General features: G+C 37.3%; 1 protein-coding gene across 1 annotated transcript in view; it reads left to right on the top strand.

Moving 5' to 3' along the window:
- The window catches only part of TMEM67 (transmembrane protein 67), a 56588-nt gene that overhangs the window by 14426 nt on the left and 14466 nt on the right, over window positions 1-27696 (top strand). The window contains exons 7-20 of the mRNA XM_019718814.2: window positions 4794-4856; window positions 6346-6500; window positions 6616-6724; window positions 7452-7538; window positions 7852-7917; window positions 9615-9771; window positions 10360-10483; window positions 18810-18915; window positions 21407-21463; window positions 22486-22584; window positions 25731-25829; window positions 26075-26161; window positions 27283-27382; window positions 27477-27616. Of these exons, the coding sequence (XP_019574373.2) occupies window positions 4794-4856; window positions 6346-6500; window positions 6616-6724; window positions 7452-7538; window positions 7852-7917; window positions 9615-9771; window positions 10360-10483; window positions 18810-18915; window positions 21407-21463; window positions 22486-22584; window positions 25731-25829; window positions 26075-26161; window positions 27283-27382; window positions 27477-27616 (1449 nt within the window). The remainder of the gene's footprint in view (window positions 1-4793; window positions 4857-6345; window positions 6501-6615; window positions 6725-7451; window positions 7539-7851; window positions 7918-9614; window positions 9772-10359; window positions 10484-18809; window positions 18916-21406; window positions 21464-22485; window positions 22585-25730; window positions 25830-26074; window positions 26162-27282; window positions 27383-27476; window positions 27617-27696) is intronic.

Below are 27696 nucleotides of genomic sequence, written 5' to 3'. Positions count from 1 at the left end.
CGTCCACGCGACGAGGGTTGTGGGGAGCGAGGAGGGCAGCGCGGTGCAGGGTTAAGAAAAGATAGTAGCCAGGAATAGAGTTAATCGGGCCAAGGGACCTGCAGCCTCAAGGACTGGACTAGGTGCCTAATCCGGGCCTACGCATTATCTTTTATTAGTTAAGTGAGGAAGTAAAGGAGATAAAGCTTTTCAATCTCAAGATCTGTGAATCCTCTACATCATAATAGGAAACTGATTCAAGCCAATCACCCTTGCCTGCAGGCAGCAGAACCGTAAGTCTCAGGATGTATGTACTTTCCCAAGGGACAAAACCTAGATGCATATGAATAGATGGAGAGCACATCACTGAATCTCTTCCCTTGCAGGTTTTAGGAAGGAATGTAGCCACAGAGGCAGAGGCTCTCCTTAGCCAGGGGAAGGTTGGGGGGCTGTGCCCACCTCTATGAACCCTGTGGGTTCTCCTATTGGTCCCCACTCGACTGCTCCTGGCTTGAGTTGTCCCCCCCATGGGGAATCTTACTCGTCATTGGCTGACCAGCCATCTTTCTGGGGCCAAACAGGGAGACATAAGGTGCAAGCACAAAGGTGAAGCAATGTCCCTGAAAGAATCTGTCTCACAGACTCCTTTCTTTAGGGGCAAGTACAAGGAGACAGATGGGTAGGCTGCTGCGTGGCAACAGTGTTCAGATGGTTCTGTATAGCCAATGGATGAAACATGTCAAGAAAATGTAGTCAAGATGGGGTGACTATCTTGACCCAGTCCTCAGCTTGGGAGGTGTAAAAATTCAGTTTTATTAGTGTGCTTGTAGGTCAGTCAGGTTCTAAGGGAGTAATAACTTCGAAGTAATTAAACTCACAAAGTATTAGACTGATGAACCAAAATGAATGTTTACTAGTTTATGTTGGGACGGTAATTGCCAGCTACACTCAAATACTTCCACTGACTTGTTAACATATACTCCTCCTAACTGGAAAGTGTACTTAGAACATTACAGGTCAGATGCTTCCTTGGGTAATACAGAATTGAAATATAATTAGTTTTATATAATTTTATAAGCAAGGCATCCAGTCCCCCTCTAAGAATATTCCTGCCAGTCAGTAAAGAATTTCCATATATGTGGGTCAGTGTCTTCCCATTCTCTTTCCCCAAACATAGTAATAGTGATGTTGTTGCAGAAAAGCGGCGAGGATCGAGAGACTCAAGTGGCACACAGAAATCAGGGAGAACACAGCTTTATTACGCCGGCGGGCTCAGCGGGATTGTTCCCAAAGACTGAGTACTTACTGGGGTCGGGCCCTTTGTTTTATAGGGTTAGGCCTCCGGGTTTGGGGAGATTCGCGCCATTGCTATTGCAGCACTAGGGATTGGTTAAATCTGGCCGGGGTGCCGGGGAGGTCCATCCCTAACAGCTGTGATTGCTCGATACTGTTTTGACGGGAAAGCCTCTAACTGCTGCGTTTGCAGGAAAACTGCTCCGATAAGATATCGGAGGAGGTCCGTCCCTAAGAGCTGTGATCGCTCAACACTGTTTTGACGGGAAAGCTCCTAGCAGCTGTGCCCGCAGGAAAAAACCGTCCCGACAATGTCGTATCTTGGTTTTCTGTTTTTCCCAACTTTCAGTCTGAAAATTTTCAAAATAGCAGAAAAGTTGAAAAAAAGAAAAGACGACTATACATTTATCTTTTATCTAGGTTAACCAATTATTAATGTCTTGTCACATTTGCTTTATTTCTCTTTGTGTATGTAAATGCATGCACACACGCACACACATACATTTTTCTGAGCCACTTAAAAATAAGTTGTAGACATATAACATTTCATTCCTAAATAATTCATTATGTAGCTTCTAAGTAAAAGGGCATTTTTCTGGCATCACACCTAAGAAATTTAAAATTAATATAGAATTACCTTATATACTGTTCATATCCAAATTCTCCCACTTGTTTCAATAATGTCCTCTCTCCCCTCACCCCACTTTTGGGGGGGCGGGTCCAGTATACAGTCAAGGATCTCATATTACCATTAGTCTTTTTAGTCTTCCTTAACTTATAATAGAGACCCTTGCTCTGTTTTACTTTTGTGTTTTTTGTGCTTACTTTTTTTTGCTTTAATGATATTGACTCTTGCATGGTCAAGGCAGCTTTCTTATAGAATGTCCCACATCTGAATTTTTCTCATTGTCTTCTTCTGATTAGATTCAGTGAAATATCTTTAAGCAAGAATATAATATAGGGGCCGGCCAGTGGCTCAGGCGGTTGGAGGGCCGTGCTCCTAACACTGAAGGCCACGGGTTCAATTCCCACATGCGCCAGTGAGCTGCGCCCTCTACAGCTAAGATTGTGGACAGCAGCTCTCCCTGGAGCTGGGTTGCTGTGAGCAGCCGGAGGTTGGCATGAGCTGCTGCGGGCTGCTGTGTGCCCCTGTGAGCCGCCGGCAGCCATCATGAGCGGCCAGCAGCCGGAGAGAGCTGCCATGAGCTGCTGTGAGCGGCCAACCCACTACTGGCAAAGTTCATAATACCAGCATGGGCTAGAGAACTGTGTCCTACATACCTAGACTGAGAAACAACGGCTTGAACTGGAGTGGGGGCGGGGGGAGGCGGAAGAAAGGGGGGTAACAAAGAATATATATAAATGTTGTGTATAGCCCATTGCATCAAAACAAGGAGCACATAATGTCAGGTAGTCCAATTATTGGTGATGCTAAGTATGATTGCCTGGTTATGGTGGTGTCTGTCACTTCTCTCCATTGTAAAGGTACTGTGGTTAATAAGTTAGCCTGAGATTTTACTTTGAGTCTATGTAAATGTCCATTTTAGCAACCATTGATGAACTTTGCCTGAATCAATTATTAAATTTATTATTTCAAAATGATTTCACAGTTCTCTTCATATTTGTTAGTTAGCAATTTTCTATGAAGATCACTTTCCTTTCTCTCTGTGCTTTGTTTTTTAGATCTACTGTGAATTCATGGAATCTTTATTAAGTGTGTTATAATTGTTACCATTACTCTTCTTTTCAAAGCTCAAATTGTTCCAAATTTGTACTTCCCATTGAGGTAGTTCCTGTGTTATTTTGACACATCTCCATCGGTCTTTAGGCACTACCTTGGTTTTTCTATACCGTGTTACAGGCTCAACCAATATAATCGTAATTTTAAAGTCACATCATGCTCTAGTTTATACACTGAAATTGTACCTCCATTGAATATCTAGGTTTTCTGTTTTTAATAATATTGCTGTCAACCATTTTATGCACACAGATATGTTTTTCCTTTCAGTGAAATTATTGCCTTAGGATAAACTTCCTAAGTGTTTCTAAATTCTTGGGTTAAAGTGTATGGATATACACTGTTTTATAAAAGGATCATGCAACTTTAATACTATCACTGGCATTGTCTATGGCGTTGTTTTACAAGCATTTGCCAATACTGTTGTCATTACTCCATTTGTACTAGTTTTTTGGTGTATTGTTCAGTCTTCCATGCATATGTTTTTTTCTTACCAAAATGAGAATTTTTGCTTATTTGAAGAAATGAAAGTAGTGATTTATAATTTTATTTTAGATTTCTTTGATAACTGTGGTGCCAGGTTCCATATAACATGGTTTTATTTCCCCTGTCCATGTCCAGGGAATTCACTCTGGATGGTGCGTTATCTTTTAGTAAAATGTACAAATAAGCTTTAAAGCAGTTCTTAGCCAGAGGCTTATATCTGCAGCTTTCAGAACACCTGTATTCTGATTCATTTGGTTTGGAATGAAGCCGGGTATTTTCTGTATTTAGGAAATTCCACAGGTTATTCTGTTCTCCATCATTGTTTGAGAATCACCATTTTTGGAGATTTTAAATGGTAGTCATTCAGTATATTCCCAATCTCCTGTGACTTAGAAATTATTCGCAAATATTTCTTTTTATTTTATTTTATTTTATTGGGGGGAACAGGACTTTATTGGGGAACAGTGTGTACTTCCAGGCTTTTTTCCCAAGTCAAGTTGTTGCCCTTTCAATCTTAGTTGTGGAGGGTGCTGTTCAGCTTCAAGTTGTTGTCCTTTCAGTCTTAGTTGTGGAGGGCGCAGCTCAGCTCCAGGTTCAGTTGCTGTTTTCTAGTTGCAGGGGGCACTGCCCACCATCCCTTGCGGGAGTCGAACTGGCAACCTTGTGGTTGAGAGCCCACGCTCCAACCAACTGAGCCATCCGGGAGGCAGTTCAGCTCAAGGTGCCGTGTTCAATCTTAGTTTCAGGGGGCGGAGCCCACCATCCCCTGCGGGATTCCAGGAATTGAACTGGCAACCTTGTGGTTGAGAGCCCACTGGCCCATGTGGGAATGGAACCGGCAGCCTTCGGAGTTAGGAGCATGGAGCTCTAACTGCCTGAGCTACTGGGCCGGCCCACAAATATTTCTTTTTTATCACTTTCAAATTTAATACAGTATAGTAATCCTAAATCAGCAAATGTTAATCATTCAATACTAAGTCAGGATCTAGTTTTTCTTTAATTTTTGACTTTTTTGAGGTAGTAAAATGGCCATAATAGTTTTTTTGGATTATAGACACATATTGTTTCCCTATATCTTTTGCCTAAGTGACATGATTTTATAACCCTATTTGTAATAACTGACATTGGCTTGAATTAATTCTTATATTCCCATTAGAATCTATTTGTATAATAACATTGAGAAAGTAATGTTAGTCTTTTCACATTCAACAATATGTGTATGAATATCTTTTTAACAGTGTAGGATTAAGGAATCTTCATTTGGACCTAAAACTGAAATTCATCTTTTTGTTTTCAGGGCATGTCTTTCATTTCAGAATGGTTTACAAAATATTTGCAATCAGCAGCAGCTGCTTGTTGGGTAAGGTTGAATTTTCAAAAAAATAATATATCATTTTGAAGAATTATACCATTTTCCCCCATATTATCTTATTATAATAAAAATTTTCTCTCTCTAGCTCACTCAAGTAGATACATCTCTTTGGTCATGCTCTATGAGAAGAGTAAACCCTTTCTAGTGGATTGAAAGAGAATATATAAAATGTTATTCATTTCACATTTCATTGTATACAAATTGAATTTAAATTGGAATTTAGTGTTGGGGAAACTGATTCATACCATCATTTAGTAAATGTTTATTGCTTATCTACTGTGTGCCAGTAAATGTTTATTGCTTATCTACTGTTCTCAAATCATGTTATGCATTTCAGAAAAAGACAGGAAAAAAATCAGTTGTGGAATTATAGTCTAAGTAAATGCCAGGTGATGCTAAGTGCTGTGAAGACAAATGAGGATAAAGAACATAGAGAATGGAAGTGGGTGCTATTTTATATAGGGTGGTCAGGACAGGCACCTCTGAACGGGTGACATTTGAGTAGAGACCTGAAGGAAATGAGAATGCACCATGTAAAGGTAAGAATGTTCTAAGCAGAGACCACAGCAAGTACAGAGGTCCCAAAGCAAGAGTTATCTGGCTTGTTCTTACTTTAGAACCAGGAAAGAGGCTAGAGTGGCTGGAATAGAGTGAACAGGTAAAGTGGAGAGATGAGTTCAGGGATGAGGGGAGTGGCTGCGGCTAGGACATGGATTTTACTCTAAGGGGAGATAGAAGGATTTTGTGCAAATGAAGACATAATCAAACTTCAGGTTTTGAAAGGATCACTCTCCCATGGAGAGGAGATTTTGTTGGGGCGAGGACAGAAGCAGACAGACAGAAGTGTATTTAGAGTAATCTGAGTAAGGGATAAGGGACCCAAGGATGAGGGTGGTACTACAAAAATGAGATACACTTTTGGATATACTTCTGGATATATTTTTGAAGACTGAGCCAACATGATTTACTGATGAGTTTGATATGGAAAGAGAGAAAGAGGATCACTCCAGTGTTTTGACTTCAATAACTATAAAAATGAAGGTGCCTTTTTCTGATAGGGGAAACTGAGAAAGAAGTTTTTGGAGCAACCTCAACAAATTATCTCATTTTGTTCGTAAAACAAATGACTTAAATAAAATAAAATGGATTGGATTTATATGTGTAAGATCTAATATACAAACAAATTATTCTTTCAAATATAATTATTCTACTTAATAGTTTTTAGTTCTTCTTTCAGTTACTTATCTTTATTGTTCAGCCTAAAATTTACAATTAAAATGTACACATTATTCTGCCACATGGAAAGTTCTTTTGTACTTAAGCTAGAGGAAAGGTATCAAAAAGTAAAAACATACACAAAAGAAGAATTTGTAAAATAGGTAAAATTAAAACCAAGCATAGTTTTTATATCAACTTTTTATGTTTGCTTAGGGTATTAATGTCCATGTTACATTTCTTTGCCATTGTTCTCTTGTAGGTGTATGCCAATCTAACATCTTGCCAAGCTCTCGGAAATATGTGTGTGATGAACATGAATTCTTATGACTCTGCTACTTTTGATGCATGTCGGCTGTTTCAGTTTGTCTTTGAAAATACTGCTGGACTGCGCACTGTTCATTCTGTTTCATTTTGGTAAGGATACTGATTGATGAACTAGCATTTTAACCAAATTCAGTGCAGTTACTCTAACAGATATTAATAATAAATATTGCTTCCCCATTGTTAAAACAATTGTAATTGTTTATAGGAGGCAGAATCTTCCATGGCTGTTCTATGGAGATCAACTAGGATTAGCACCACAAGTACTCAGTGCTACACCTCTTCCTACAAATTTCAGTTTTAAAGGGCAAACACAGGTACAAGTTACTATATTATTAAAGGATAACTACATTTTCACTTATGATTTGAAAAGGTATTAAGAATGTTACTAGTTATAATTCTTGTTTCTTTAGATTGTTTTTAAAAATTTAATTACTAAACTAAATCTAAACATTAGCTGCTTATAGGATCTAACCAGTATAGAGTTTAGCTGTCTTACTTGAATACATATATGGATGTGTCGGATTATGTGTGTGATTATGGATTATGACAGCAAGTTATACTTATTGGGTAGGGAAGGGTAGTTTTGCATCCCTAGATGCAGAACAATCTCTGTCCTTCTATATCTCTACATATTTAAGAAGTGCTTCCAGACACTGATTGGAGCTCTATGCATTTTCCACAGCACTTTACAGGTCCAAATTCTCACCTCCAACTCTGACCTTGTGGAATAAAGTAATAGATTATTCCCTTTCATAACCCCAAACTCCCGATTTAACTAGTTTGAAAGGTGATTATCTGTCACTAGCACTGTCCCTCAATTCTGAAATAATAGTTTACATGCAAAAAAAAATGGTCCATTTATTTTAGGTGTGCTCAGTCATAGAGATACTTAGATTAATTTTACTTCAAAGTAAAGATAGTTGAATTTGATATATGATCTCTGGAAAAAGAGAGGATCAGTCATCAATGAAAATTTCTTTATAGATATATTATGTTCCTTTTAGAGTATGTGACATTTTATTCTTATTTTTCTGTAATCAGAATACAAAAATGAAGTTTGTTGCTGCTTCCTATGATGTAAGAGGAAATTTTATCAAGTGGCAAACTGTAGAAGGTGGTGTTTTACAGGTGAGCATGATTCAAGCTAAAGAATTACTAATGTGCCTTACTTTTGCCTGAGGAAAAGACTGGATTATTGCTTGAATGGAGGATCAGTTGTATGCTACAGGTGACTTTTTTCTTGTGCTTTAAATTGGAATTTCTTAAAAGCAGTTTAAGTTATGACTTTATAAAAAAGATACTCCCTTGACTTTTCATACCTTTAATACGTGAAATGAGTATTATATAAAGCATATATCCACGTTGGGGCTTGAGAACTTTGGATCATAAGCAAAGAAAACATTTGTGAGAGATATTTATCGGTGGTTTTCTTTTGCTGTAGCTTTGTCCAGACACAGAGACAAGACTAAATGCTGCTTATTCTTTTGGAACAACCTATCAACAAAATGTAAGTTTGAACTGTATTAGACAGTTTGTATTTTAACTTCATTTTCACATCAGCATAATTGGAATAACCTTTGAATTTTTGAAGTTGGAAATGTTTTTAATAGTAATGAATAATTTCACTGATTGATATAATTTTTTATTTGGGTACAGAAAATCTTAATTAGCATGAACAGAGTTCCTTGTCCTCTGTAAAATCTTATACATATAATGTTAGATTTTCATAATCAATTGTTCATTCACTTTTAGGCATATAGGTCTTAAAAATATTGTCTACTTTTGAGTATTTTGAAATAAAATAAAAATATTACTTTATTTTTAGTGACTAATAAAAATGTTACTCCCTCCTCCCTCTACCCCCCCAATAACAAATAAAAATGCTTCCTTTTTTCTCTCTCCATACTTTTCCTTCCTCCTTCCCTCCCTGACCTTTCTTCCTTTGGTAACCCATTTTGAAATTACAGTATTGTACAAAGGAATATTATGAGCCATTAAACATTTGAAAGACATTCACTAGTCTACAAAAATACTTTTTGATTAAATGCATGTACACACACCAGAACAAAACTATGATTCTGTCTTTGTTAAAACCACAATGAAAAAGACCATCATGGAAAACACAGGAAGAAAATAAACATTTTTAACAGTGGTTATGTCTGGATGGTGAAATTACAGATGATTTTTTTTTTCTTTTTCATATTTCGCAAATTTTGTATCATGAATATAATTTTTTTATTATTATTAGAAGTGACTTACATATTATTTCCAAAAAAAAAAAAGAGAGAGAGAGAAAGAAATATTGTGTGCCTATCATGGTCAGAAGATGCAACACTTGTTAAATGAGTGCTGCTCTGTACTTAGCATTTTATCATTGTTATCTGATCCATGAAGTGATCTATGCGAGATACATATTATCTGCCCTTCACAGATTAGGAAATAGTGCTCAGTGAGATTAGGTAATTTACTCAGGTTTTGCATCAAGTAAATTGTGTAGCCAATGTTCTGTTTGGTTTGAAAACCATGGTTTTTCCATTCAACTTGGCTGCCTCTCAGTCCAGTAGAGAAAACAGCTATATAGACAAAGAATTGCAAAGAATGTGGTAAGTGTTGTTCTACAGGTATGTACAAGGTACCACATTGGAACAAAGGAGGGGTCATCAGCAGTTTCTGGGGAAGAAACTGGGACTTCACAGTAAGAGTGATACTTGGGATTGTAGAATGAATATGAGTTTGCCAGGAGAACACAGTGGGGACGGGAACAATAGTTTCAATGTCTGAGAGACAGAATAGCATAGCATACTTAGAAACTGAAAGTAGATGAGTATGAATGGACCATAGACTAGTAGGGAGCAGTGGGAGATAAGCCTAAATCATAGACAGCATTGTACATCAGGAGAAAGAATTAGGACCTCATCCCATAGGACAGGAGTTTTTGAACTTTTTCACTGCTGTCCCCTTAATGTTGAGAATGAAGGCATGCCTCCTTCAGCTGGGTTGTAGGAAAAGATCCAGGCAGTTCTTTATTGTTAGTTTTTTTTTCTAAAAACATTATATTTATAGTATTAATGTTTTGGTTGGCACACAGTAATGCATATAAACAAGGTAGTTTAAAGATGTTTTACAAAATTAAAAATAAAACTCTTAAAGCTAATAAATATGCTTTCTAATTTTCAATTAGGATGCTTTTATTTTATTTTCCAGTGTGAGATTCCTATCTCTAAGATCTTAACCGACTTTCCCACTCCTGTATTTTATGATGTATACCTTGAATATACAGATGAAAATCAACACCAATATATTTGGGCTGTTCCTGTATTAAACCTAAACCTTCAACACAATAAAATATTTGTGAACAAAGGTAAGCTATCCATACATACCACTCTTTTTCTGAGCCGAACCCAATAAATAAGTTACCCAACCTGATAATTTAGTAAACTACAGATTATTAAAAAAGTCATAGATTTTTTCTCATTGTATAGCATGTTAAAAGGTAAAACAATGTGATTGCTGGTATGTTTCGAAATTTTTACAAAATGCGTCAGGCTTATTGTTAAGAAATTACATTATTGCTAAAAGTGTATCCTGAGAAATATTGATACAACTGCAAATTGGGGCTTCTTGAAGTTGTCCTCAAGCTGCTTTTTGGACAAATTATTTTCTTTTGTTTCCCATATTGTAAAATCCTGCTTATTCAGGTAATTGGCATGGAAAAATTTTCCAAACTGATGAAAAGTCCAAACAATCAGAAAACATTCAGGCAAGGTGGGGAAGACTATTAGCAGGAATTTCTTATAGCAATAGCTTTTTTTTTTTTTTTTGCACCCATGTTATCTAAAACAAGATGTACTGATTTTGTGTTTTAAATTTATTCAGTAAACTCTCCTTGAGCCATCTTGAAGGTATTTTTTTAATGCCATGTTTTTTTTTCTTATTTTTATAATAAAAGACAGTAACTCTGGCAAGTGGCTTCTGACTCGGCGCATTTTCTTAGTGGATGCACTAAGTGGACGAGAAAATGACTTAGGAAGTCAGCCGAGATTAGTTCGAATTGCTACACAAATATCACTGAGGTAAACAAATGTCTAATGTACTGATTTTAGGCTTGGAGTATATGGCAAAATGTCATAAAGAAAGTGTTTACCAATAGTTATCAAACGAAAATAATGACAACTGAATTGAAACAAAACAAGGTTATTTTAGATATCTGTGTAATTGGTTTATTCCAATAGAGGTGAGAAGCCAGGAGGAGAATTACAACAGAGGAGCTTGAGGAGTTTTGTCAAAATTCACATTCTAGGCCCCACTCTAGACTTCTGCATTAGAATGGGTTGAGAGGTGGAGGGAAGGTGGGCTGAAATGGGTATGTTAGAAAGAGCCTGCCAGATGATTGCAGTAGGCAGGCCTCCTCTGTCTTCATCTCCTTTAACAGCTAGTGTTTTAGGTTGGCCCTGATTAACTATCAACACCTCCCTCTTCCTAGTATACTTTTACCGATGACCCTACTTAGGATAGTGCCATGCAGCTTTCTCTTTTCCAGTGTGAGATTCCTATCTCTAAGACCTTAAGGAACTTTCCCATTCCAGTATTTTGTGATGTGTACCTTGAATACGCTGACAAAAATCAACACTGTCATCCTACATTAGTCTGGCATTTCAATATACATTATTTTATTTTTTCACTCTTACTTCATTTTGAATTTCATAACAGTGTTATGAGGTAGGTAGTACAGAAGCTTTGTCATGTATTTTGCTGAAATCCAAACATACTATGTTTTTAGCATTCCCTCAATCTGCTAATGTAGTATACATAGTAAAAACAAAATCAAACCTAGTCAGGCGTGACTTCATCTTTGTGAAACCATGCTGGCCCCTGCTACTCGACACTTTCCTTTTTGAGTTTACAAACCACATATTACTAATACATTGAATTAAGCAAAATGTACCCAACTATGTTCCATAAATAGTACCAGAGCTAAAATATTATTTTGTTAAGAATTAATCTTTCTCTTTTGAAAATCAGAATTTATATGCATTTCTGTAGGCTCCATATAGCACTTCTCTTTTGAGTATTCCTCAAAGATGGTTCACAGTACTTCAGTGATTTCATTTGTAAACTTCACAAGACCTAGATTGAGAAGAGTTTCTGATTTGTCTCAGAGAGATTAACATTAAATTTTTTTTGAAGACTTGGTTTTTTTTATTAGTTTCAGGTGCACAAGACAAAGTAATACTTAGATGTTTATCATTTATATCCTTCACACTGTGTGAATCCCCCTCCCCCCATCCACTACCCCTCTGACATCGCACAGAGCCATTACATTTCCATTGTCTCTATTCCTAATGCTGTACTCCGCTTCTTGTAAATAAAAAATTATACTTGGCATTCATTATTGTTCAGCTTCAGCTTCAGATGTACAGTGCAGTGATCAGGCATCTACATCATCCCTGAGGTGGTCTCCCAAATGGGACAAGTGTCCATCGGATACCCTACAAAATCTTTACAACATTATTGATTACATTCCCCAAATTAATTTTCAAAACCCTGTGGCCATCTTGTGGTTACTGACTGTTTCCTAATCCCCTCACCTTCCCCCTTATCCCCACCCCCCCCATCTAGCAACCCTCAGTTTTTCCTCTGTGTCTCCAAAACTGTTTCTGATTAGTTCATTCACTTATTCTTTTCTTTAGATTCCACATATAAGTGAGATCATATGGTATGTGTCTTTCTTGTCTGACTTATTTCACTTAACATAATGTTCTCTAGGTCCACCCATGTTGTTGCAAATGGTAAGATTTCTTTCTTCTTTATGGCTGTGTAATACTCCATTGTATAAATGTACCACAGCTTCTTAATCCAGGCATCTACCGATGGGCATTTCAGTTGTTTCCATGTCTTGGCTATTGTGTATAATGCTGCAATAAACATAGGAGTGCATAAAGATTTTTGAATTAGAGTTTTGGATTTCTCTGGATAGATACCTAGGAGTGGAATTGCTGGATCATAAGGTAGTTCCATTTTCAGATTTTTGAGATACCTGCATACTGTTTTCCACAGTGGCTGCACCAATCTGCAATCCCACCAACAGTGCACAAGCGTTCCCTTTTCTCCACATCCATGCCAGCACTTGTTGTTTGTTGATTTATTGATGATAGCCATTTTGACTGGGGTGAGGTGGTATCTCATTGTGGTTTTTATTTGCATTTCTCTGATGGTTAGTGAGGTTGAGCATTTCTTCATATGTCTGTTTGCCATCTGTATGTCCTTTTTAGAAAAATGTCTCTTCATGTCCTCTGCCCATTTTTTAATTGGGTTGTTTGTTTTTTTGGAGTTGAGTTGAGTGAGTTTTTTATAAATTTGTGATATTAACCCCTTATCAGATATATCATTGGCAAATATCTTTTCCCATTCAGTAGGATCCCTTTTTGTTTTATTGATGGTTTCCTTTGCTGTGAAAAAACTTTTTAATTTGATGTAATCCCACATGTTTATTTTTTCTCTTACTTTTCTCGCACAAGAGGATAGATCAGTAAAAATCTTACTCCGGGTAATGTCTGTGAAGTTTCTTCCTATATTTTCTTCTAGGAAATTTATGGTTTCAGATCTTACATTTAAGTCTTTAAGCCATTTTGAATTTATTTTTGTATATGGTGTAAGGAGGTGGTCCAGCTTCATTTTTTTGCATGTGTCTGTCCAGGTTTCCCAGCACCATTTATTGAATAGACTGTCTTTACCCCAACGTACATTCTTGCTTCCATTGTTGTAGATTAAATGGCCATATAGGCATGGATTTATTTCTGGACTCTCTATTCTGTTCCATTGATCTATGTGTCTGTTTTTATGCCAGTACCATGCTGTTTTGATTACTGTAGCCTTGTAGTATAATTTGATGTCAGGTATCATTATGCCTCCCACTTTGTTCTTATTTCTCAAGATTGCTGAGGATATCCGGGGTCTTTTATGGTCCCATATAAATTTTAGGATTATATGTTCTAGTTCTGTGAAAAACGTCGTTGGTAGTTAGGAATTGTGTTGAATATGTATATTGCCTTAGGCAGTATGGACATTTTAACTATATTAATTCTTCCTATCCATGAACATGGTATGTGTTTCCATCTATTTGTATCTTCTTTCATTTCTTTCTTCAGTGTCTTATAATTTTCTGAGTACAGATCTTTTACTTCTTTGTTTAAATTTATTCCCAGCTATTTTATAGTCTTTGTAACAATTGTAAATGGGATTGTTTTTTTAATTTCTCCTCCTGATGTTTTATTATTGGTATATACAAATGCAATTGATTTCTGAATATTAATTTTGTATCCTGCTACTTTACTAAATTCATCTATCAGCTCTAATAGTTTCTTGGTGGAGTCTTTAGGGTTCTCTATATATAGTATCATATCACCTGCATATAATGACAATTTTACTTCCTCCTTACCGATTTGGATGCCTTTTATTTCTTTTTCTTGTCTGATTGCTGTGGCTAGAACTTCCAGCACTATGTTGAATAGAAGTGGAGAAAGTGGGCAACCTTGCCTTGTTCCTGATCTTAAGGGGAATGGTTTTAGCTTTTCCCCATTGAGTATGATGTTAGCTGTGGGTTTATCATATATGGCCTTTATTATGTTGAGATATGATCCCTCTATTCCCACTTTCTTAAGGGTTTTTATCATGAATGGCTGCTGGATTTTATCAAATGCTTTTTCTGCGTCTATTGATATGATCAGGTGATTTTTATTTTTCATTTTGTTAATGTGGTGTATCACATTAATTGATTTATGGATGTTGAACCACCCTTGCATACCAGGGATGAATCCCACTTGATCATGGTGTATGATCTTTTTAATGTATTGCTGAATTCTGGTCGCTAATATTTTGTTGAGGATTTTTGCATCTATGTTCATTAGAGATATTGGCCTGTAGTTTTCTTTCTTTGTGGTGTCTTTGTCTGATTTTGGGATCAGAGTGATAGTGGCTTCGTAAAAAGTGTTTGGCAGTCTTACCTCCTGGATTTTTTGGAAGAGCTTGAGGAGAACAGGTGATAATTCTTTTTTGAACGTTTTGTAAAATTCACCTGTAAAGCCATCTGGTCCAGGGCTTTTGTTTGTTGGGGGCTTGTTGATTACTGATTCAATTTCCCTGGTGGTAATCAGTCTATTCAGGTTTTCTGTTTCTTCTTGAGTTAGCCTTGGAAGGTTGTACGCCTCTAGAAAATTGTCCATTTCTTCCAGATTGTCACATTTGTTGGCATATAGTTGCTCATAGTAGTTTCTTAAAATTTTTTGTATTTCTGCAGTGTCTGTTGTCACTTCTCCTCTTTTATTTCTGATTTTATTAATTTTGGTCCTCTCTTTTTTTTAATGAGTCTGGCTAAAGGTTTGTCGATTTTGCTTATCTTTTCTAAGAATCAACTCTTGAATTCATTGATCTTTCGTATTGTTTTTCTGGTTTCTATTTCATTTATTTCCACTCTGATCTTTATTGTATCCTTCCTTGCACTCCCTTTGGGCTTATTTTGCTGTTCTTTGTCCAGATTCCTTAAGTGTGAAGATAAACTGGTGATTAGTGATGTTTCTTGTTTCTTTACGTAGGCCTGCAATGCTATGAATTTGCCTCTGAGGACGGCTTTCACGGCATCCCATAGATTTTGGGTCGACATTTTTGTTTGTCTCGAGATATCTTTGGATTTCTTCCTTGATCTCCTGGTTGACCCATTCATTATTTAATAACATGTTATTCAGCCTCCATGAATTGGTGTGTCTTCCAGTTATTTTCCTGTAGTTCATTTCTAATTTCATAGCACTGTGGTCAGAGAAGACAATTGGTATGATTTCAATTTTCTTAAATTTATCAAGACTTTTTTTGTGGCCTAACATATGGTCTATTTTGGAAAATGTTCCATGTGCGCTTGAGAAGAACGTGTATCCTGCAGCATTGGGGTGAAATGCTCTGAAAATATCGATTAAATCTAACTTGTCCAATGTGTCACTTAAGACCGCTCTTTCCATATTTATTTTCCATCTAGAGGTCTTGACCCTTGTTGTCAGAGGTGTGTTGAAGTCCCCTACTGTGATAGTGTTACTGTTGATCTCTGTCTTTATGTCTGTCAATGTCTGTTCTATATATTTAGGTGCTCCTATGTTGGGTGCATAGATGTTGGGTGTATGTCCTCTTGTCGGGTCAATCCCTTTATTATTATATAGTGCCCATCTTTGTCTTTTAATATGTTCTTCATTTTAAAGTCTATTTTGTCAAATATAAGTTTTGCAACTCCAGCTTTTTTCTCATTTCCATTTGCATGAAATATCTTACTCCAACCCTTCACTTTAAGCCTGTGTGTGTCTTTTGATCTGAGGTGAGTCTCTTGTATACAGCATATACAAGGGTCTTGCTTTCTTATCCACTCAGCCACCCTATGTCTCTTGATCGGAGCATTTAATCCGTTTACATTTAAAGTGATTATTGATAGGTACATAGTTATTGCCATTTTTAAATTTGTAGTTAGATTGTTTTCATCTTTCTTCTATTTACAGAAGTCCTTTTAGTATTTCTTGCAATGCTGGCTTGGTGGTAATAAATTCCTTTAGCTTATTCTTTTCTGGGAAGCTCTTTATCTCTCCATCAACTTTAAATGATAGCCTTGCTGGATAAAGCAATCTAGGTTGTAGGCCTTTGTTTTCCATCACTTTGAGTATCTCCTGCCACTAACCTCCTGGCCTTCAATGTTTTTGTAGAAAAGTCATTTGATAGTCTTATGGGAGTTCCCTTGTATGTAACCCTCTGTCTTTCTCTTGATGTTTTTAGGATTCTCTCTTTATCTTTAACCTTTGCCATTTTAACTATAATGTGTCTTGGTGTGGACCTGTTTAGATTTATCCTGGATGGAACTCTGCACTTCCTGGGCTTGTATGTTGGTTTCCTTCGTCAGGTTAGGGAAGTTTTCGGACATTATTATTTCAAATATGTTCTCAGTCCCTTGCTTCCTCTCTTCACCTTCTGGTATTCCTATGATGTGCATGTTGTTGCGCTTGATGTTATCCCAGAGATCTCTTAAACCATCTTCATTGTTTTTTATTCTTTTTTCTTTCTGTTTTTCTGTTTGGGTCATCTCTGCTAACTTGTCTTCTAAGTTGCTGATTCGATCCTCTGCTTCATCTAACCTGCAGTTAATTCCTTCAAGTGAGTTCTTTATTTCGGTAATTGTGTTCTTTAGTTCTAACTGGTTGTTTGTTATGATTTCGACATCCTTCTTTATGTCCTCTCTAAGTTCCTTAAACATTCTTACCATCAGTGTTCTGAACTCTGTCTCTGATAGGTTGGTTACCTCTGTTTCATTTGGTTCCATTTCTAGAAGTTTCTTCTGTTCTTTTTTTGGGACATGTTTCTTTGTTTCCCCATTCTGGCTGACTCTCTGTGTTTGCTTCGCTGTATTAGGTTGATCCCCTAGAGTTCTTAGTTCTTGCTGGGTTATCTTACGTAGTATGTGTCCTTTATATTTGACTGGCACTACTGCGTTGTTCTCTGCATGTGGTCCAAAGGTGACTCTTGTGTTGTGTATATTGTCCTGTTAAAGAAGATCTTTAATTGTTTTTCGTTTGTAAGTAGTTGGGGTTAACTCCTAGGCTGCCTAGTTGTGAGACTTGGCTCTGCCCACCGCAGGGTGTTCTGCAGCGTGAGGGTTGACCACTTAAATGTGGTTTGGCCTCTATGGGCTCTTGTGCCTGTAGAGAATTCCCTCTGGGTGTGTCACTTGTAGGTCAAACCCAGTGGTACTCTGGTTTGGTCTGGAGTTGGTCTCTGGGTATGTTGAATCTTGTACCTCTTAAGCTGGGCCCTGGTAGGGCAATTCCAGAACAAAGCAAATCACCAAGCACAACAACAATAACAACAACAACAAAGAAAAAATCAGATACATTCACATGTAAAAACGACCGACAACCCCCACTCAACGCAGGCAAGATATCAAAAATATAAAGACAAAACAAAACAAAACCAAAAACAGCGCCAGGCTTGGTTAAGCCTACCAAGTAATCTTCAAGTTGTCCTCTGCTGTACCAAAGAGTCCTTTGTGCATTGTGCAGGCAGAGCCGGTCACCTGGTACCCAGAGTGATGTTGGGACTACATATTTAGATGCATTGAGCTGAGGGGTCTGGATGGTAGTTTCTACAAAGTTAGTGCAGTTTCTGCCCTTGCTTGCACATATGCATACTGAGAGTAGCACCACCAGCCCTGTGACAAGTTCTCCTGAGTATTAGGGCACTTCTTCCGTGTGTGTGTGTGTGTGTGTGTGTGTGTGTGTGTGTGTGTGGAGGGCGGGAGATTTCTGAGCTGCTGAAAGCCCAGAGCTGCGTCTGCTGTTTACTGCTGATCCCTGGGAGTGCCTCCGCAGTTGTAATTGCCCTGCCCTAGGCAGGCCAGAAAGGGTGGGGATTGAGGTTGGAGGAGTCTCTTCTCTCCTAGCCCGGCAAAAATCACACTCTTCCCAGCCTCTTGCCTGGGTCAGAGCTTCATGCCAGTCTTCCCAGAGCCTGAGCACTAAGGCTCCCCTGTAATCTGGCACTACTCCTCAGTTCAGGGGCCAGTTCAAGTCTCTGAAAGGGCGGAAGGGCCCAGGTATGGAGTTCGTGTCCTTTGTCTGGCCTAGGGCCCAACTGGAGGTCTCAGCTGAGGTTATTGCCTCAAATGCTGGATATGCTGCCCCCTCGGCAGGAGAGATCAGCTGTGGGACGCAGGGAAAGAGCCCACTTCTTGGCTTTTGTGTTCTCTGTTCCGTCCTGGGATCCCCTGCGTCTCTGCAGCTGCGGATGCCGGCTGAATTTTCACAGCCACAGATGCAGGCATGTTTCCACAGCTGCAGATTCCAGCCGCGTTTCCACAGTCGCAGATGCGGGTCGCGTCTCCACATTTGATGGTGCGGGCCGCGTCCCCAGAGCCACAGGTGTGGACCGCGTTTCCACAGCCACAGATGCGAGCGCGTCCCCACAGCTGCAGATGTGGGCCGCGTCTCCACTCCGCTCCCTTCCCTCTTCCACTGCTTGCCCAATTTGCCTACCTTCAAATAATCCTTGCACGACTCTCTTAGCTGTTCTGTGTGATGAACAGAGAGTCCTTTGATGGGTTATAGGTGTCCCGTTTGTGATAAGATCTGGAGGAGAACTCAAAAAGTGTGCCCCGCTGCCTCCATTCCTATGACGTCACTCTAATGTTAAAATTTTGACCATGTATGATAGCTGTGTTTTTGCCATTAGTTTATGTTTAACCTTTTCTAGTCCTTATTAAGTGGTTGGTTTGAGATTACCAAGACTGTCCATGTTAAATTAAAAAGAAACGATAAGTTAAATGTCATGTTTAAGGGCTTAGATGTACTTATAACAAGAAGTGTATTTTCTTTTAAACAGCATCCACCTTGTACCCAACACAAAAAATGGAAACATCTACCCTCCCTTAATTACCATTGCCTATAGTGACATTGATATCAAAGATCCCGACAGCCAGTCTGTGAAGGTGAGTTCCTTACTAATCAGTGTCTATATACGTGATAATAAGGGATGCAGTTTACATTGTGGTCAAAAGACAATTAGTCCTTATTCAAGTTTTACATAATGGTAAGAAGTGAGTTCTTATGGATCCTGAGTATCAAAAAAGCAAGCAATAAATATTTCAATAGATAACATCACCAATAGTTTGGCATCCCTGTTTGGAATCTTGGGGTACGCTGAGGTGTAGTGTCTGCCCCTGTTCTCTTTGGTCACCTTGCTTCTGTTAGAATTTTGTCACCTTGCCTTATTAAACCAGGAACTCAAACTTTGCAGTGGGCATGTGTGTTCTCTTCTCACTAGTCTTACACTTGAAGACATACTTTACCAAACAGAAAGAGATTAAAATGATCAACTTTATAATTGATAGTGCTAAAATGAAGAGACAATGCAGTTTGGACTTGAAGCCAAGTAGGTTTCTTACTAATTCCCCAACTCAATTAAACTTAACCACAGAACTATAGGCCTCCCATGCCTGGCAGGGCCTGTATATGGCAGAGAGACTGTATACACCACTAAGACAAGCTACACCAAAGAGAATGAGCCTGGGAAAGGCTGAACCATACATGCTCCTCTCAACCTCACCCAGTAAATAAAGCATGCCTGCTTTGAAGAGGGGTAAATGAGAGCGGTCAAATGAGAGAGATCAAAACCAGATGTAATCCTTCTATACTATTTCCTCAGAGAAATGGTTATTCCTTTCCCTCTCTGGAAACATGAGAAATGAAGGGATAAGTGTTTCTTACCTCTGAGACTCACTAATAACTTTTAATTTCCACTATTTTACTTTTCTGAATTTTGATGTTCTAGTTCCTTCAGCCAGTGCTTTTGGCCTCCCTTTTGTAACTTGTATAAGTACAAGTTATGCTTGTACTTATATTCAGGTGCTATTGGATTTAGGCTTCCATTAAGCAAAATGTAGGCACATAACGTAACTTTTCTCTGAAAGATTTACATCTTCATTTGTATTACCTAATTTAGTGTAAAATTAGTTTCCATTGCCTGAGCTTGTGCACACTAATAAGAAGGAAATCCAGAAGCACACTTAGTAACAAAAGACTGCCTGGTTTAAAATTTCCTGGAGTGCTCATTTTGGGGTAACCAAGAGTATATTTATTGTAATATAAAACATTCCTGGACCTTTCTGTTAAATAGTTTTCTTGTCTAAAATATTACAAAGTCTTGACAAATTGAAAAATAAGAGAAGGAAAGCATTGAGAGAATCATGAAACTATAGTGACATAGTGACAAAGTCCACCTCAAATTCATTCTAATTGTAGAGTGTACAGTTCTTTCATAATCCTAGAGTAGTTGGAAGAATTTTACATTAGTTATAAGCATTCAACCACATCTCGGCTCTCTCACCAACAGCAAATATCCTTCCCCATATTTTGTGAGCAGATCAAAACCATCCAATATGAATTCCCTCAGATTTCCTTTTTAATACTTCAGAATTTCTGTTTCATTATCCCCCTGTCTTTTATTTCTATTTCTAAGAAGAAAAAATAGGGGCCCTTCCTCCTTTCTTAAGCTAATCTTCTACATGTACTTGTTTATAGTACTTTCTCCAGTATCCTCTTTCACCCCTAACCCCGTAGTCAGACAGCTTCTCTGTTGGTCCCTTTGCTTTGCTCATAACACACTTCAGGTTGCCCCATCTGAAAAACAAACTGAAACAACCAAACAATAAAAAGTTGCCTCAATTCTGCCAGCTTTTCACCTTGTTATCATATGCGTTTCTTTGATTTCCCAGCCATTTACTTTTTTATGATTTGCAGTCTGGCTCTTGCCGTTTTACTGCTTTGAAAAACTCTTTCATGAAAATTGGCAATGAATTCCACCTATACTGGCTTTATTTCTTTAACTTGATATTTATACAACATTTGGCACTGTTGACGTCTTTGACCACTCTTGACCTTCTTCTTCTTAAAACACACTATTCTCGGACCATGGTAAGACTTAGGTATATTGCCTCTCCTACCTCTCATTACTGGTAGGTAGTTTGTCTTACCCTTTACTGGTTCTTCTTTCTCTTACAGTCTCTTACTATAGTGGCATCCCTAAGATTCTTTTTCAGCCCTTTGATTAATCTTCCTTCTTGGGATGTGATTGTTTAGCCAGTTGCTAAATTCTTAGTACGTCAGATCAGTCACATTCCTCAGTTACAGAAACCTATCAGAAAATGAAATATGATTAGTTTGGCTTGACTGCTGTTAATGAACCTAACTCAGCTCCTAATGAACCCATCTTTCTTTAATGTATGTTCGAAAGGGATATTCAAGAAGCATGAATAATTCCAAAAAGCAAAGCCATTTATGTATAAGTCAACTCTAATAATATTGATCGTTCAAAAATATGGCATTTGTGGTACAATCCAGCTACAAATATGTTTTTTATAGAAAAAGTAATTTGTGTTATGTAATTTTGGTATGGCTAATTTGCTTCTTTTTAAACACTAGATTTCTTTCTCAGTCACATATGAAATGAATCAAGGAGATGCGCATGTGCAGACAGATGTGAGTTTATTTTAACCTGTTGAAATATTTACAGCATATTTTTAATTTAAAAAATTTTTTAGATGTACAGGAAAGTTGTCAAAATAGATTTGCCATATATCCTTCACCCAGCCTCCCTTAATGTTAACATCTTAACCATAGTATAATGATCATTATAAGGAAATTAATATTGATGTAGTCTTGTTAACTAAATAGTCTTTGAATATCACAAGTTTTTTCACTATTTTTCTGTTTTAGGACGTAGTCCAGGGTCGCATATTGCTTTCTGCTGACATGTCTCCTTCTATCTGTGACATTTCCTCAGTCATTCTTTGTCATTCATGACTGACCCTAACACTTTTGCAGAGTCAGTTATTGTGGCCTTCATTGGGCTTATCTGATATTTTCCCATCATTAAATGTAGTTTTAGGACAGCACAGAAATGATGTTATGCCCTTCTCAGCAAATCATATCAACAGATACTTGATGTCAGTATGTCTTATTAATGATGTTAACTTTGATCATGTAGCTAAGATGGTGTCTGCAGAGTTCTCCACTGTATTTTACCATTTATAATTAATAAATATCTTATGAGGAGATACTTGGAGATTGTGCAAATATCCTACTTCTCGTTATTCTTTTGCCCTCTAATTTTAGTCTCCATTGACAATTCTTGCCTGTAAAAAGTATTAATGTGATATTTGTGGAATGGTGATTTTTCTATTTCCATCATTTCTTCTATATTTGTCAATTGCAATTCTATGGAGAGGAGCTGTCCCTTTGCACACATTTATTTATTCAGTTTATTTAAATCAACATGGACTCATGTATATTTATTTATTCTAGTTATTATAAGCCATTTCTATCTATTTTCTTTATAAAATTGTCCCAGATTTGGCCGTTAGGAGTTCCTTCAGTCTGGTTCCTATGTCCTTTGAGCATACCCTCCACCACCATTTTTTGAGGACTTATTTTCTATTTACAGTATTTTTGAATATTGAGGAAAATTACATCAATTCCTAAATTTTCTTTTTATCCTTTAGATTGCTTTGGGTGTGTTGGGTGGGCTGGCTGTTTTATCGTCTCTTTTGAAGACGGCAGGGTGGAAGAGGCGCATTGGAAGTCCCATGATTGATTTACAGGTATGCTCTCAGGAGTTTTTAAGTATATTTTTATCTTTGACTACTTTATGTTCTTCTAATAAGACACAGCCACAGGATGAGTAAAAAGTTTGCCTTGAGTTTCTCTGGGGTATATAACTAGGAGAAGTACATGCACACCTCAATTTCCTCCCACATTGCTGTATGCCAGTCTACACTCCCACCGGCAGTGCTATTCTTGTTTCCTCATATCCTTGCCAACATGTGATATTTTTCTAGCCTTTCACTTTTTAGCCAATCTGGTGGCATAAGTAGTATGTCATTGTTGATTTAACTTTCATTTTTCTGATTACTCTTCATATGCTTTACTAATCATTTGGGTTTTCCTGTCCGTGAATTGTCTGTTTATATCTCTTGCCCATTTTTCTATTAGATTTCCAGTTTTTCTTGTCTATTTAAAGGTTATTTTCTGTTTTCTAAATATGAATTCCCTTTTGGTTTTTGATGTTGAAGTTTCTTCTCCAAGTGTGACCCGTATGTTCTTTGATCTATGTATTCCTTTGTTTAGCAGAAACTCTTTTGATATTGTATTGTCACATCTAGTTTTTCATGTTATGTTATATGCTTTTAGGATCTTGCTTAAGAAAACTTTTCCTATCTCAAGATAAAAACGAATTTTTCCCATGTTTCATTTTGTTATTAACTTTATAGTTTTATTTCTCATTTAATCTTTTTTTATATTTGTTTTTATTTTCATCTATCATTTATTGACTATTTACAATGTGCCAGGCAGTTTTTCTAATCTTTACATGTATAAATCATGTAATCCTCACAATAGTTCTATGAAGTTAGTTAGGTGTTATTATCATTCCCATTTTACACATGATGAAATTGTGGCAGAAGTTAAATAAATTTTGTGCTCTTTTAATTTTTACAGCAATTCAGTAATAGATGGTACGATGTGTGATCAAACAATACAGTGAATGTTTAAATTAAAAAAAAAATTATTACAGTAAAAGACACATTGCCATTAGTCCCCCTCAAAATAATCCCCCTCACTTCGAACACTCTTATCCCATCATTCTTGCCACTTTCTGAAGTGTTCTAGAAGTCCTTTTTCATGAGTGTTTTTAGTTGCATTGTTGTGTCTTGCCTTTATATCTTGAATCTATTCAAAACGTTTCCGTTTCAGTCATTTTGACTTTGGGGAAGAGCCAGAAGTTGCACAGTACCAGATCTCGTGAATAAGGTGGATGAGGACACACTGTAATGTTTTTGTTGTTGTTGTTGTTTGGGGTTTGTGTGTGTGTGTGTGTTTAATTGGGGAATATTGGGGAGCAGTGTGTTTCTCCAGGACCCATCAGCTCCAAGTCGTTCTCCTTCAATCTAGTTGTGGAGGGCACAGGTCAGCTCCAAGTCTAGTCACCATTTTCAATCTTTAGTTGCAGGGGGCACAGCCCACCATCCCATGTGGGAAGGGAATTGAACTGGCAACCTTGTTGTTGAGAGTTCACGCTCTAACCATCTGAGCCATCCAGCTGCCCCTCCGGAAGCTCAGTAGCAGCTCGTTGTCTTCAATCTAGTTGTGGAGGGCACAGCTCACTGGCCCATGTGGGAATCGAACCATCAACCCTGTTGTTCAGAGCTCACGCTCTAACCAACTGAGTCATCCGGCCGACCCACACCGTAATGTTTTTATTTGACAGAAATTGCTGTACCAGAAGTGATGTGTGACACAGAGCCTTTCCATTGTGATCACAAAATGTGGTGAATGCTGTTGCTGAGTGCCATCCAACAGAAAGGCAGGGATCCTCAATACGAGAAGCAGTGTTTCGAACCTTAGTATCAATGTGACAAGTTTCAACTTGTTCAGCGCAGTCAGTTGGGTGTAAGCTACTATTGAGAGAAAGCGTGTTTTAAAGTGTGACGCAAATCATCCTCCATCATGACAACACTCCATGTTACACATTGCTTCTGGTATGGCAATTCTGTCAAAAACATTACAGTGTGTCCTCATCCACCTTATTCACCAGATCTGGCACCGTGCAACTTCTGGCTCTTCCCCAAAATCAAAATGACCGTGAAAGGTAAACATTTTGAATAGATTCAGGACATCGAGGCAGCCACAACAGCGCAACTAAAGACACTCATGAAAGAGGACTTCCAGAACTGCTTTACAAAGTGGCAAGAATGATGGGATAGGTGTGTTTGAAGCAAGGGGGAATATATTGAGGGGGATTAATGGCAATCTGTCTTTTACTGTAATATATTTTTTTCATCTGAACATTTACCGTATTGTTTGATCACACCTTGTATTTTCATTTAGCTGATTAAGAACATGACAAAGGTAACATAGTAACTTGTTTGTGCTGGGATATCTTCCTGACTGCAAAGGTAATGTGCTGACGAATCAGAGAAGGGGTTGATTTGCTGTTTGTATAGTTAAGAAAGGTTTCCCAGAGATGTGAACTTTAAGCGGGGTTATCTGTGCATTCTCACTAAGAGCATATTGTCTGAGTGCCAGATACTCTACCAGGTGCTAGGGGATGTGATAGTGAGCAAAGACAGACATGGTCTCTGCCCTCAGAGCTCACAAGTGTGCCAAACAGAAGAAGGGAAGAATATTTGATGAAACAATGCCCATTTCATTCCACAAAATATTTGAGATGAGAGTGAGGAGTGGTTAATCATCGAAAGTGGTTAATCACTGAAAGTGAGGGGTAGTTAATCAAGTGGTTGGAACTGGCAGATGAAGCTAAAAAAGTTAATTTTGGTCTATGTTGTGAAGGACCTTATGGGTCAGGAATTTATATTTTAGTGAGTCACTGTACATTTTTAGGAAGGAGAGTGACACAATGCAATTTACATTTTAGAAAGCTAACTCTGGTGATAGTATGGAGGATAGACTGGGGAGAAGAGTTCCAACCTAAGAAAATTAGGAAGCAGTTCTAATATTCTTAGATGGTGAAAGATGAGAAGGGTTGAATAAGATAGAGGCTATTGTGAATGAACCAAAAGGTAAGGACCAAAAGAATCCAGGAGGTGGCCACAGTTGGTCTTTCTAACTGATCCATGGATACATGAAACAAGGCTTCAAGCTTGAGAAACTGGTAGATAATATGTTATTTAAACTAATAGTATAAATATACTGAGACTATCACAGCTGTAATTCTCTTTTTAAATTACAGACAGTTACGAAATTCTTGGTATACTATGCTGGCGATCTGGCCAATGTTTTCTTTATCACCACTGTGGGAACAGGTCTTTATTGGCTTATTTTCTTCAAAGTAAGTGAGTTTCTGATTTTAACCTGAATGCCAATACCTGAATAACAGGTAAGCACTCTTTCTAAAGGAACTGTTTTTATTTGGGGTATTTCTGATTGAAGCAAATTTTAAATTCACCATTCCCTGATTGTGCTATGTTTACTGAGAAAATTACCACCTTCCTCTTTTATGCTTCCTTTGGGTTATAAATTGTGCTCAGTAAAAATCTTGTATGGTCATATTTAACCATGTAATTTTTGTCATAGGCACAGAAGTCTGTCTCTGTGTTGCTACCAATGCCAGCTCAGGAAAATCGTTTTGTTACTTATGTGGCATGTGCTTTTTCTCTGAAGGTAAGTTTCAAAGGACAGGTTAACGTATTTAAAGGCCTGCTAATAAACTTGTCTTTAAAGTGCTTTCAAAATCTTTGGTGTAAAATTTAGTTTGATTTTGAAATAAAGCATGAATTATTCTATTTTACATAGGAAGTCTATTTTTATTTATAATAGCTCATTCTGAAAATCTGGCTTAAGTAATTTTTCCTAAGAAGCTGTGAATATGTTTGAATTAATATGAGTTATAACTAATTTGATAAAATGATATTTCTTATTTAAAGTCTGATAATGCATTTACAACAGGACAAAATATCTTCAGTCATGAATTCTGTTTCCGTTAATTGAGAGTAGAAGGTACTACCCTGGATAAACTGCTGAAATCTTAGAATTTATTTTTTCTGTTTCCATATTCCTTTCCTCCTCTTCCCATAGCAATCCCTCTCCCTACGTCATTGTTCTTTCAATGTTTGTGAAGCTGTTTAAATGCCTTTGTGGTGGTAGATCTCAGTCAATTGTATTTTGATTATTAACTGCTTTTACCACTGATCTGTGAGTTTCTGGAAGAGAGGAATCATCCCACACTTAGATTTTTATCCTTTATTTGATTAATAATGAATCTACTAGGAAGACTGCCTCAGTTTAAACGTATTACTTCTGTAAATGAAAAAGATGTGTTTCAATAACACATTTTTAAATCAGAAATCTCAATACCAGAAATAGGAAAAAAAGATTGTGAAAGCATTTTAAAACTTCAATTACAACAAACAAATTTCATTTGAAAAATATCTTTACTTATAAAGAAGACAGATGATCTAGAAAACAAAGTGTATTTTGGAAACCTTGGGAAAGAGTTATGTAAGGCCTCTATACGAGGTAGAGGTAGTATGTCTCCTTTTTTTGTATCCCTATCACAAAGATGGAAGAAGGGAAGGTGCAATAATATGTGTATAAAAATTCTCTAAATTTGGTGATTCCATGTTATTTGATAAGCTTTTAATGATTCCCTAATGGTATTATAACTTTATCACTTTTGAAAATTATATTTTTTATGATTGCAGTATATTTGCTTAAAGAATTAGTATTGCTTTCATAAGTAAGCTTAATGCAGATGTTTTAGGTGTTTTGTTTGTCATTCTCAGGCTCTGCAATTTTTGCATAAGCTCATATCCCAGATTACCATAGATATATTTTTTATCGATTGGGAGCGACCTAAAGGAAAGGTTCTTAAAGCTGTTGAAGGTAACTGAAATAACCATTTGTACCAAAATTCTTTTGCTACCCTTGCAGAATAATGAAGATGAAACCCTTTAACTCATTTTATCTCCTTGACTAGGTGAGGGTGGTGTACGGAGTGCTATAGTTCCTGTAAGCATATGGAGAACATATTTTGTAGCAAATGAATGGAATGAAATTCAGACTGTGAGAAAAATTAATCCACTCTTTCAAGTACTTACTGTCCTCTTCCTTTTGGAGGTATAAGCTATTTGACGTAATTGTATGCAATTTATGGGAACTTCATAAATGTTAATTTAATTCCAGCTAAATTTTCATGT

The sequence above is a fragment of the Rhinolophus sinicus genome, linkage group LG12 (genome assembly GCF_036562045.2).
Source record: "Rhinolophus sinicus isolate RSC01 linkage group LG12, ASM3656204v1, whole genome shotgun sequence".
Taxonomy (NCBI): domain Eukaryota; kingdom Metazoa; phylum Chordata; class Mammalia; order Chiroptera; family Rhinolophidae; genus Rhinolophus; species Rhinolophus sinicus.
Note: the sequence above shows the minus strand (reverse complement) of the source record. Positions and strands in the feature narration are given on the sequence as shown.